Consider the following 13,020-nt stretch of genomic DNA (forward strand, 5'->3'; position numbering starts at 1 on the left):
GCGCTGCGGGGCAGATCTGGCCCCTGAGGTCGGGGTGCGCCACAGCAGCACCTGGCCATCCTGACCGATGACCGCCGGGGTCAGCAGCGTGGATGCGCAGACCATGCAAGATGAACACAGTGGGGTCTCCTCGTGTTCACGTTTGGCTGACGCGGCCCAGTCCTTGGTCCAGGTCCAGGTCCCACTCAGAGCCGGCGTGAGGCGGAGGCAAAACCGTCAGAACCGCCAGCGCCCTTGACCTCACTGGCTCCCAGGCAATCCTCCTGCAGTGGGCGCTGCTCTCCTGAGATTCGACCTGGACTTGACTGCGGGGCCTGCACTCACGTCAGACGTGGTCCACTGCGCAGCCTGCGGTCCCTTAGCGGCTCCCAATCAACCCCCAACTGTCTCCTCAGCCTCCGGGTCAGGCTGGCCTTGGGCAGGAGGACGCAGAGCGGGTGGGCCACGCATCTGCCCACAGTCCTTCTCTGCCTCAGGCTGGCCCTTCCATGCTCCCCTCACACCCAGGGGAAGAAAGCGGGGCCCAGCTGCCGAGGCCCCCGGGGCGCCCACCTGTTGGAGAATGCCCTCGGGAGGACCACCCTCGGGAGGACCGCAGGGCTTCGGGGGACTCTGCGGGCTCTCCTCCACGCATCCATCAGCGATGCCGGTGCGGCAAGGGTAAAGCCAAGCGTGCATGGGCCCTGCCAATGGGGGCCCCTCGCGGGGTGAGGTCGCGCGCATCGTTATGTGAGCTCGGTCCATCGGGATGGCGGCTCTTCCCGATGGCTGCCCGGAAACCGTGGTACAAACCCATTTATTGGTCCACCAGGGTCCGAGCAGCAGTCTTGGTGCCTCGAGCACCTGCTGGCTTTGCTTTCACTGAGGGCCCGCTCCCGCCATCAGGAATCATATCCCGTTTCCTGGAGCCGTCCCTCTGGACACTCAACGCGTCTACACTCTGCACATAGGAGCTCATGCAGCAGGACCAGGATGCCATGGGGAGAAGGGCCTGCCTGCCACGTGCAGCTTGGCCGAGGGCCCGAACGCAGTGGCATGGGTCGGGAGCGTGACCAGGCCCCATGGGGTCTGTGCCGAGCACCTGTCTTCCCCGGTGGTCTGGGGCTCCGGTGCGCGCCAGGCAGAGGCACCATGTGACCACCCTGGGCGCCGCATCCCCCACAGCTTCCCTGGGCAGGAACTCTGCCTGCACGGGGCGCTCCCGTGGCCTGCGTGGATCCTGCAGGCATCCTGTCTCTGCCCTTAGGATCTGACCGTGTCACCGTCCCGTGTCGCCATCAGAGCTCTAAGCACGGTTCTGAGTCCTGGGAGTCACCAAACGTGTTGGGGTCTTGAAAAATGCGTACCAGCCAAACATATGGCCACCCACCCTGAGAACGTTCGTCTCACGGAGTAAGAGCTGAAACCATCCTGCCTCTCCTTAGCCTTCGGGCAACATGGCCCCAACGTCACTTCCTGGAGGCGGGCGTCTGAGGCCGCCTGATCTAACGTAGCCCTGGGTCACCTTCTACCTCGTCACCCTGTCCCCACACCTCTGTCCGAGCCATTCCTCTGTCCCCTTGCTTCTGCTTCTCATGTCTGCACCCACCGAGAGGAGATTCCGCGTGGGGCCCAGCGGCCGGCTGACATCGCAGCCGCAGGCCCCAGAGCCGGCCTGGGCGCACCATGTGCTCGGGACGCTGCGGAGGGACTTGCCAACCTCCCGCCCCCCACCCTGCTGTTCACAGCCACGTGACATGCCAGCTAATGGCTGAGAGGGACACAGGAAGAACGGCACCAACGGGAGCCACGCAGGGAAAGGTGATTTATCAAGATACAGGCAGCGTCGCTTTGTTGTAATATCATGAACCACTGAAGAAACCTCATCCTCTGTTTTGATGATAAGGGGAAGAAATCTGGAAATTCTCTCCTTTATGGAATTCCAAAGGGGGAGTCTGACACTCATCTCCCCTTAATTAAAACAAGTTTTGAACAGGCGGGTATTCTGGCAACCAGGGTGACTCGTTGGCTTGCCCTTGGGCGAGGAAAGTGCTCCTTGACGGCCCAGGCAGCCCTCTGCGTCTAGGCAGGAGCTCCTCAGTGAGGCCGTGTGCAGACCCCGGTGGTCTTTCAGCCAGATACAAAGACAAAATCCCTCCCCCAGCATGCAAGGTCGAACCGTGCTGCCCCCCACCCCCCACCTCCTGAGCGTGAGTGGGCGTTCACCACTGTGACCCTCCCGGCTTTCGCGCGGCAGGACCTCGTCCCCACGCGGAGGCTGCTTGGCATGAAGGCGGAGAGGGTCACAGCCCAGCAGTGTGTCTCACGGCCCCGGGCGGGAGCTCCCCAGCTCACTGCCAGGAGCTGTGTGACCCAGGCAAGGGCCTCAGTCTTGCTCTCTGCCTGCCACACGCGGCCGTGCCAAGAGCACGTGGACTGACACCCGCGAGTGCTCGGAGCAGGGCCTGGTGCTACGGGCATGCCCAGTGGCTGCTGGGGGCCTGCCGTCACCCGGAGCCCCGCGATGCCGGGTGTCCAGCGCAGGCAGTCAGACACATGCACTGGGCTCACCCCGCTGTGGGGTCGCTGGCCATCCCTGCTCCACAACGGGACGCAGGGGCGGGGCAGGCACTCACCTTTGCCGATGGAGGGGGCGAGTCCGTTCATGAACTGCGGGAAAGGCTTGCCGGACGCGGGGACGTCCAAGGAGGCCCCAGCACTGCCACCCAGCAGGTCGATCTTCCCCGCGTGCTCCCGGAGCCTCTCCAGGTCCTGCGACAGCAGGCGGAACTGCTCACTCTGCGTCCGGCATTTCTCCTCCAGCTCCCGCACCTTGCTCTGCACGGCAGAGGCACGGACACGCGGTCAGGGGTGGGGGAGGCGTGTGTGCATGGGTGTGCACACGGGTGTGTGCGTGTGCACACGCATGCACACGCGTGTGTGGCGGCGAGCCACCTCCCACCTCCGTGGGAGAACAGCGTCTGATAAAACCAGGCATCCTGTGCAGCCTGGCTGTTGGCCAAGTCCCCTCCCCGGCCGGACGTGGGAAACCACACACGCCGCAAAGCCCTACAAACACTCAGATCCCAGCCAACCGTGGATTGTTCTGGGCTCTGTGTTCAGCTTGGACCCTTGTGGTTGGCACGTCTTGCCATAGCCGTTTGAAATTTGGAGTGTGAGGTGGTGACACAGCCCAGACTTGGGGGGCAGCTCAGTTGCCAATCCACTGATGCATTTTTCTCATGGGGGCGCCCACCCCTAGACTGCAGAGTCCCAAGGAACACTGCTCTAGCAATAAAAAGGAATTTCTTTCTGCTGGATTTGGTTAGCACACAGCAACATTTGCAGACATGCAGGGATGTCTCCGGAGCCCTGGGGAGAGGGGTGGGCTCCCTCGGACACATGGCAGGGAAGGGGCAGCCCAGGGCAGCTCCCTTCTGACCCCGCTCCTGTCCTGTTGCTGTCCCGCGGGCTCTCAGGTTGGCTGGCTTGATATGTACACTCTTCCCCAGACGCTCATGGACCACACTTCCTATCCTGGTGCAGACGCAGGGCTCTGTCTCAGCGACCAGAGTGCCTGCACTGTCTATAGCTGGGTGCACGCACCGTGGAGGGACAGGTGGAGGGTCGGCTCTGCCCCCTCCCCCCGAGGCACTCTCTGCGTGGTGCTCACCGCCCCCGTGGTACGCGAGCCCCTGGTTACTTCTCGTCTGTCTCCAGACTGGATGGGAAGCTCCAAGCCTTCTCTCTCTCTGCTTCCCTCCCCGATACATCCTCAGGGCTTTTCACAGAATCGGGCACATAGTAGGTGCTCAGTAAGTGTTTGCCAAATCCGTGAAAAGTGGGGACTGCGGATCTGCGGTGCGGTGGCTCATTTCGTCTGCATGGATGGAGTCCTGCCTGTCTCTGCTCCTTACTCCATGATAAATGGAGAATCCCATCTGCTGCATTATTAACTCCGTGTGTTGCCTGGTCCCCGGCTAACATGTCAGCTCCACGAGGGCAGGATCGTCTGCTGCTTCCCCGATGCGTCCCCAGCACTTGGAACGGAGCTTGGTACCGAGTCAGCATCCAGTAGATCTTTGGTTTAATATGGGTGTGTGTGCGGGAATGAGGGACGGCCAGGAACAGCCCTCGACCCGCGGAGGACAGCGGTAGACATGCTTCTCCCCCTTCTCCGCTTCCTCGCCCCTCCTCCTCTCCCCCCCATACCCCTCCCTCCCCCCCTCCTCCCCATCTCCCCACCCTCCTCTCCCCTCCTCTGGCATTAAGCTTGCCAGCTCCTTAGTATAGAATGAAGTGCTATTTATGTCTGAGAACAGGGATTTCCAAAAATAAACCTAACAAATCCCAAGCCTATAATTAATTTCTTCGATTCATTAAAAAAAAAAAAAAATCAGCAGGATTCTTCTTCTAAAAAGCTGAATGAGCTTATCAGCGATTGCTGCCTCCGCCAAGGCAGAGAAGTGAGCTCCGCACTCCCGGGCCCCGGGCGGGGGACAGGGAACCGCGTCAGACCCGCCTCCAGCTGGGCCGACCCCAGAACTGAGTAACCTGTCAGATGCCCCGAGGCCGAGGGCCCTAACCCCCAACTCGTTCGCTCCAGGGCAGAGCCGTGAACCCTGAGGGACGGGCAGCGTCCTCAGAGGAGGAGAGCAAGCGGGCACGGGGGGCCCTGAGCTCACCGGGGTTGTCCAGGTGTGCGAGAATGTTTGGTGGCTGGTGGGAGAACACGAGCACTATTTAAGTGGCCGTGAACGCATTTTCACCTGCGTTAGGAGAAAGGCCGGCAGATCAAATCCTCGGTACCACCTACTAAAAACAGCACATGGATTCTTCACTTCCACGCCATCCTAGAAACAACAAAGCCAGAGTGATGGAGGACAGATCGGCGGTCGTCTGGGCTGGGGCCGCGGACGGCACGACGCACAGAGTCCGAGTAGGGGGTGACGGGTATCCGCATTCCCACTGTGGCAACGGGAATCTCCGTGTGCACCCAGCTCCCGGAACTCTACGCTAAAGGAACGTAAAAACAGGAAAAATCCAGATGTGAACAGATTTAACAATATGAGATGATGCTGTAGGTCCCCGGCCTGGGCAGTCAAAGTCCGGTGGTGCCCGTGGAGCATGGCCGAGGTCCTCACGGGCCTCCCTGGAACCTGGCATCCGAGACACGCCTGTCACCAGCGGCCAGCTGCTGGGGCTGTGTGGCGTGGCGCTCTGGGAGGGGGTGGGGCCCCGAGGCGGAGGGGGCGACGTGCGCTCCCGGCCAGACCCTGCAGGACGCACACATGCCCGGGGACGGGGCCGCGTGCAGGTGCCTGACGGCAGCACCTGTCATGGGCCACCATGCACGGGCATCCTTGGCACCCACTGCTAGCAAGTGTAGCCTCCGAGCTCCCTGGGAACTGCCCTCAGTGACCCCCTCCTGCCAGGTTGTGTCTCTTTGTTCAGGGGTCCTCTTCACCGATGGCGACTGGGCTGTGCGTTTCCCGGTGGCTGGCCCGGACAGGGCGCTCTGAGGAGTGGCTGGTGACGTGCTGACCGTGCAGTCCGAGGAGTGGGTGGGCGTGTCAGTGTACCCAGACAACCACGGAGGCTGGTGGGAGTGCCGGAGGGAGCACGGGCGAGCAGGGCGATGCTGGGGGAACACAGTGAACGGGAGCATGCATGTTCTGGCCGGAGGGGGCACCTGCTCGGCATTGGTCCAGACCCACGGGGGCTAAACTTCCAGTCTTCCAAAAGGAGAAGAGAGTCTCTGTTTTAATGTAAAGATCTCTCCATGTTTAAATGTTGGCAAGGCCAGACAACGCCGGTCTGGAGACGGTACGGCCACTCGGTGACCCTGGGCACGAAAACCTGGGGAGCGTTCCCAGCCAGCACCTGGTCAGGCTGGCTGGATGGCCTTGTGGCCCAGGCGATGGCCTCCAACTGTGCCCGTGCGAGCCCTGGACACGCAGGAGGATCCCCCACAGGGTCTGGGGCTCTGGGGGCCCAGTCTTCTGGATGAAGAGCATGTGTCCCGGGGAGCTGGCATTCCACTCCGGAACAATCTTTGTTGCCCCTGAGACTCCCATCCCAGGGGTGGGCAGGGCGGACGTTAGGAACGCAGCTGCCCTGAAGACGTCAGCCACCCCATCTCCATCGGTGCCCAAGCCACGCTCATTTGTGGGGACGATATCAGGGGAAAAAACCCCTGATGAAATATCAGCTTTTCCCTAAGCATGACGAATGGGAGAAACGGGCATTTGTTGGTGACATTAAAGGTATTCAAGATAGGTCAATTGGCTCAAACTTCGTGGTGTCATCCTGCCTTCGAGTGGACAGGATCCAAGACTGGAACAGAAGCCACAAGCCTCTGAATGGTCCTGTGTCCAGATGCGGATTCGGAGGATTTCTGGTTCCCCAAGGCCTCCTGGACCAGGCCCGTCAGCTTGACCTGCTTCCCTCGAGTGAGCCTTCCAGGCACACTGGTGGTGGGAGGTCCCCAGGATGCAGGCAGGACGTCACGGAGCTGTGGACACACACAGATGTGCCTGCTCATCAGAGTGTTTGCTTAACCCGTGTCTGTACGTGTGGGAGCCTTGCCTTCAGCACAACCTGGAGCAAAGTTGCAGGGGGGCGGCCAGGCCTCTCCCACCTCCTCCTGCTGCTTCCAGAGAGACTCGAGGAGCCATGCGGGCCACACCTAACCACAGCTCTCCTCGGCTGTTACCTGCCTCGCCCCCCCCCCTCCAGGCGCCCGAGAAAATGGCTGGGGGCCCACAGGAGCCCAGGAGCTTCCGGTGCCTGATCTCAGTGGTCTGGGGAGCCCGGGACCCGTTACGCCCAAAGTGCGTCTCGTACAGGAGGGCGCTCCCTCTGGAAGCCGGCTTCCTGCCTTCCGGAAGAGAGGCAGCTTTTCCTGAAGGAGCCCCCAGCAGCTGGGTGTCCTGGCCTGGCTGCAGCCCCCCCCCCCCCCCCGGTCCCTGAGTCACCAGCAGGAGGACCGCCTTCCCAGGGAGCAGGAAGGCAGCCGCGACCCCACCGACCGGCCCGGCTGGCTTCTTCGCACATCGGTATGTATTTCAGCATCCAGAGCCCTGTCCCCTCCTGGACGGGTGGCCCCCGGGGAGCTGGCCACCTGCAGGGGACGGGGACCGCGCAGACCGCGACGGTAACAGATGGCAGAGACATCAGGCAAGTAAATTATCCCTGGAAGAAACACAGAGACTTGCAAATGTGGTCGTGGGTATTTATGAAGATGAAGGAAAACACATCCCAGCGTGACTGTAGCCATCCGTGCCCTACCCCTCCGCATTCCACATCAGATCTCTGGGCTTCGTAGAGGACAGCCACGTGGGGGGCTGGGCCCTGGGTCCAGCCAGGCCAGGTGGAGAGTGCGGAGTGGCCGTGAATCATTCGAGGAGCAGGGAGAACGAGGGGCGTCCTGGGCAGGCTGGGCCCCCGGTGTGGGAGCGCACAGAAGTCAGGTTCCGTGTGGCATCCTGATTGCCGAGCTGCTTACTCGGGGGCGTCCACCCGCTCTGTGCCGGGTGCTGTCGGCCTCGCTGATGGCCAGGGAGACCACGGGCTCAGGTGGTATGAGCCCACGGCACGGGGAGTAAAACAAGGCCAAGACGCACAAAAGCCAGGGGTCGCACACCCAGGCAGGGGCCGGACAAACCCAGGCCTCTCCGACTGCGGGTCCCCCCCCCACTCATGGGGACCCAGAGGCATGTCCTGCAGCCTCTGTGGGCCTGTCTCCACCTAGAACATGGGGTGAAGCATGTCTTCCAGAACCCAATGGGGAATTGCAAAGTCAGACCCCGGGGGGTGTGGGAGGGGCTCCATTAGCAGAAGCGGCAGTCTCCCCCTCTCTGGGGGCAAAGCCGCAGTACAGACACCGAGGGGAGGGGGTTGCAGCTAGCCTAGCAACTCAGACACCCGAGCTCCCCCCACTGGTTGCCTGGACGTCGATTTTCAGCAAGGTGTGAGAGCACGCCTGAGCCCGTGCGAGGCTACCAGAATTCCCTACGTTTCATCATCAACAGGGATACTCTGTGTCATTTTCACAGTGATGCCCAACTCAGGAGTACCTTCCACTGCCAGTTTAATACTCCATCTCCGCGGGCTCTTGCCGGCAGCTCTACAGCACATGGGAAATCCCCCGTCCGTTCACCTCCACAGGCTGAGTTCCGGGATCTTCCCAACTGATTGCTCCAAACTCCAGAATCTTTGCAGGACGATGCAGTCTCGAGACTGAATGGAACGATGCCGTCACCAAGGGGAGACTCTGGTGAGTGCAGACTTCTCTTGGGCTGATGGTTAGCATTCTACACCATGCCTGTCTCTAGCACAAGTGTCTTCAACGTTTGCTTTGGTTCATGTGATTCAACATCTGTCCAATTCTCCAACTGAAATGGCAGTGAATTCTAAGCTGGTGGGTCTGGATCGCCGGAGTTGCCCTGTTTCCGGACAGATGTGCATTTGTCACGTAGTATTACGTGTGCAGATAAGCACCTGTCATTGGTGGGACCTCAGAATACCTGTATCACCTGCGGGGTGCCAACAGCGGGGAGGGGGCAGGCGGTGGCCCCTGGGACACAGAGCTGGAGTGAGGGTTAGTCCCAGGGCAGCCAAGCTCCCAAGCATTGGGGCACGCACAGCTTCCCTGTCCCGAACCACCTCATCTCACAGCGAAGCCTCAGGGTATGGGGCTGCTAAGGCTATTCTGGGGGCACAGAGCCCCGGGGGGGGGGCAGGGGCTTCCGAAGACGTGTCAGATATAAAACATTAATTACAAATCGTTATGTGTCCACCTCTCAGATTCTCAACTTGGCTACTATTCTGCACACTTCGTATCAAAATCGCATTGTCCCATAAGGATTCTAGAATTCAGACAGGGCGGGGATGATGCCACGGGTCAACCACGCTTGGTTTCATTCCCTGAGCCCAGGGAGATGGCACTTCCGGCTTCTCCTGCAGTGAAGTGTCACCGGCTCTGGCCGGTGCAGGGGTGACTCAGCAGAGCAGGTAGGAGCTGTCCCTGCTTGTGGTCACCAAGAAGCCCCATGCGCCAGAAGGCATGGTCACAAGATGCAGGGAGCCTGCATTCCCAGGTCGTCCCCGCGCCCCCCCTGCATCGTCCCCAAGTCATTGCCCCGCGCCCTCCCCGCATCATCCCCCTGCGGCATCCCCACGGCATCACTCGGGGGGGAGTTCTCCGGGGCCTTCCCCGATTGGCAGCGGACGGTGCCGACAGAGAACGACCTTCATATGTTCGATGTGAGGCTGTGGCCTGAGCCTCACTCTACAAATGCATCTGAGAACCGGGATCTTTCTGACGGGACCAAGCCCGTGTCCTCCCCCATGCGCTCACTCACCCACACGCACACTCACTTGCCACGTGGTTATTCAGTGTCCTAACACCAGCCCAGCAGGGTGACCCCCCCTTAGGCCCAGCGGCATGGGGCCGGTACATTTAGGGACCCACGCAAATGTTTTCATTTCAGTTTCCTTTAAAATCGGAAACAAACAAATAATAATGAATCCAGTGTGGACTATAACCTCTTTACCCCCAGGCAGGTCCGTGTAAAATGTAAGTTTTAGTACTTTTATGGAGGAAGGGGTAGGACTCGTGAGGCAAAGGGGCCGGGGCCCAGGCCCAGGAAGGTCCCAGCGCTGCTGGATGCTGGGCCTGCCCCGAGAAGACCCCATGCCGGCCTGGGCTAGGGGGCGCACTGTCTGCTCATCAAAGTCTCCCCAAATGAGACCCAGGATGAAAGGAGCCTGCGCAGGTTCCTTCCCAGCTGGGACAAAGCATCTGGCGTCACAGGCAGTTTGAAGCCTCATCCCGGAGCTGACAGCCAGCAAGCAGGCGACCACGGGGGAGGTGCTGGGAAGGCGCCCCGAAGAATAAGGCAAAAAGCATACAGAACACACACACAAAGCACACAGCACGGACAGTGGTGAGAGCAAGCTCATCCCGGGGCTTTCCCCTGTGACGGGCCCGGAGCCCGCCACCCCCGAACCCCGCACACAGGCACTGCTCCCCTGCACCCCTTCTCAGCAGCCTCAGACAGCGCCGCCCACTGGCCCTCCTTCCCTCACAGCCTGGCTCTGCTCTTGCAAGCTGTGCGTCCCGGGGCAAGGGACTCAGTCTCTGTGCCTGATTTCCAATCCGGGAAGAGGATGATGATGGTAGCGACCTCACGGGGGGGGGGGGGGTCTACGGATTAAATCCGATACGTGTGTCTAGTGCCTGGTGGACAGTGTCCACGTGGCCTGCGCCCCTGCCAGGGAAGGCAGCGCTTCTGGGTCTCGCCACCGTGTGAACTCATTCACAGTTCAATGCCTGCTGCAGTTTTGCCGGCAGGAGAGCTGACCCCACTTCCCAGGGAGGATGGGACGCAGCTGCAAAGCAGCACCAAACTCCTGGGGTTTGAGTCCAGACTCGCTTCTTACCAGCTTGCCTTGGGCCAGTCACCTGTGCCTCGGTTCCCCCTGGGTTGTCGTGAAGATTAAGTGACACGACATGCGCACCGTGTCCTAGATGTACCCAGATGCGCCCTTAGAACAGCACCTGGCACAAAGTGAGTGTTCAGGAAACCACAGGTCACTGTCATTGGATTGTCATTATTATTAATTTTAAAACGTTCTCTTGCTTCTTTGTCTTGAAATAACTCCCCAGTGAAGTGCGGCGGACACTGTTTCCCTAATGGTGCCTTCTCTGCAGTTCACAGAGTGCTCAGTCTTGATTCTGGAAAAGCTCTATTTTCAGCTAATGCCTGACGCCCACCTTGGCGAGGCCGCACAGTAAGCCCGGATGATTCCGCGGGTGCTGGGACTCTGCACGCGTCCTAATGGGGATGGAGACTGCCCCCCTCCTCCCATCCCCAGACACCCTGGCCATTCGCTCATCAGAACACAGGGCTCAGGAACGCCCACAGACTGGCTGTGCATGGACGGCCACTGGGGGGGTGGTTTGCTGCCACACGTTTGCTGAGACAACACTTGGAGTCCCGTGTGAGCGTCTCGCTGGGCAAGGGGGCGGCTGTTCTGCTGAGGAGAGCACCTGACTCAGGGGAGTCCCCAGCGTGCCACTCAGGATGCACGCACGTGGGAGGGGTGGAGGTTCAGGTCACTAAGACGCTGAGCTATGGATCGGCCGAGACTCCAGTGCAGTGCACTGGCTCGTCCCCTGGGCCCTCCGTCCCCAGACTAGCCTCACGGACGCGAAGCAATGCTTCCCAGACAGCGGCTGCGTCAGAACTGCCCCCGGGAGTGGGGGGAGGGGAGGGTGGCTGTGTCCCTCCCAGGTTTCTGGGTCCCCCCCCACACTTTCTGACTCCACGGGTTGGGTGGGACCTGAGAATCTGCATCTCTAGCAAGCCCCCAGCTGATGCCGACTCTGCTGGTCTGGGAACCCCACTTTGAGAACCACTCCTCCTCAAAGCGGGACAACCATCCCTTCCGTGAATACGCGATCAAACTCAGAGTTTTGGGAAACACTCAGAACTCTGTTCAGAGGGACGACGCTGTTCCTCCTGCTCGGCGGAGGTAGTGAGAAGGGCAGCGGCCTCGCCTGCAGGAGGGCCCCGGCCACACACATGGCAGACACAAACAGAGCGGTGGAACTTTCCGGGGCCAGGTGGAATCCCGAGGACCGACAGATGGGCCGCGTGCTGGGCATGGCTGGCCCGAGGGCAGGATCAGCGTCCCCACCTCCCACCCCACCCCTTGCGGTCATCGGGGCTCCGGGCTGTCCTCCCAGCCTGACCCTTACGGCCGCGGTGGGAAACGGGAGACCCGGTTTGCTGGGCCTGCTCAACACTTGCGGGAACAGAGCTTGTGTCCCGGGGCCTGGCTGGCAGTTGGCAGTGCCCCCCGCCAGGGAGGGTCTGCCCGCGGATCCTCACACCCCCGGCCCCCAGGAGCCCCCCTGCCCTGCATCCGGAGGAAGCTCGGGGCTGCCGGCTTCGGGAGAAGAGGCGGGTTGAGCGGGCCCAGACACCCGTGGCTGCCCCACGCACGAGGGAAAGCACTGCCAAGCACACTGGCACGGGGGGGGCGCGAGCCCTCGAGTACCTGCATGCCATCCAGCGTGTCCTGTGGGAAGCGCAAAGCAAGACACAACCACGGGAAGACCTCGTAAAGAAGACACGGGATTCTCAGCACGTCTGCACTTGTTCCCCCCGAAGCGTGTTCCAGTGCGACCCCCATGCCAAAGCCTTCAGCACCCCCGGCCCAGCTCCAGCCAGGAGACCCCAGAGGGCAGGGGCACACACACGCGTCCGGTCAGTGGGCCTCGAGCGACCGAGGCGAGGAAGTGCGCTTGCAGCCAGGAGGCGATCCGAATGGGCGTGGGGGGGGGGCGGCGCGCAGGGGTGGGTATTTTTCAGGGAGAAGCGTGGCCATTTGGGGGTCTGCTGCCATTCCCTCAGGTGATAGATTTCCCCCTACCAGTCATCACACTCACCCCTCCAGATATTCATTAGCTAATGGACGCTCTCACAAAATCACTTCCAATATATATCATGGTAATAGTGGAACGTCCCCTGCGGGAGGAATGGATGTCATGAGGCGACGCAAGAGAACTGGGAGAGGCACACACGGTGCTCTGTGCCGCCATGGCCCTGGGGGCAAAGGACGGGGCCATCCTCCCCCCGTATCTGGGGACAGAGGCCCATGCGGGGCCACCCCTGCCTATGTATCTGTAGGGAAGGGGTTGGGGCTGCCTGGCCTCTGTCTGCGGCCATGGGAAGTCCCCCACACGGGGCTCACTGCGGGTGGTACTGTGGCCCTGCCTCGGTTGGCATCCACCACACGGATTCCCCAGGTTGTCCCCTCCCTAATTCTGCAAACGCCTCCCCAGATTGCACCTGCCAAGCGCTTCCCTAGCATCAGCGCTGTCCCTGAAAGAGCACCGTCCACGGTTCCACCCACAGCCACACCTTCTCCTCATCCCGAGCGAGAGCATGGCCTCCTCCTCCTTGCATGCCCCCCAGAGGAGCCCGCGGGGGAGAGCGGGTTTCGTGAGGCCCCCAGCTCCACGGTGGG

The 13,020-nt window shown here is 61.3% G+C and overlaps 1 protein-coding gene across 10 annotated transcripts in view; it reads right to left on the minus strand.

The window, feature by feature from the left end:
* The window catches only part of RIMBP2 (RIMS binding protein 2), a 162,651-nt gene that overhangs the window by 45,336 nt on the left and 104,295 nt on the right, over positions 1-13,020 (minus strand). For 8 of the 10 annotated variants that reach the window (XM_028089021.2, XM_088019316.1, XM_088019314.1 and 5 more), the window contains one exon: positions 2,616-2,817. In XM_028089021.2, coding sequence (XP_027944822.1) covers positions 2,616-2,817 — 202 coding nt within the window. Of the gene's footprint in view, positions 1-2,615; positions 2,818-12,048; positions 12,070-13,020 lie in introns of all 10 variants that reach the window. The other 2 variants (XM_088019313.1, XM_088019312.1) reach the window with 1 other exon arrangement.

Source organism: Eumetopias jubatus, unplaced genomic scaffold (assembly GCF_037043125.1).
Source record: "Eumetopias jubatus isolate StellerSeaLion01/CBP00866 unplaced genomic scaffold, mEumJub1_p1.0 scaffold_16, whole genome shotgun sequence".
Classification (NCBI taxonomy): Eukaryota; Metazoa; Chordata; class Mammalia; order Carnivora; family Otariidae; genus Eumetopias; species Eumetopias jubatus.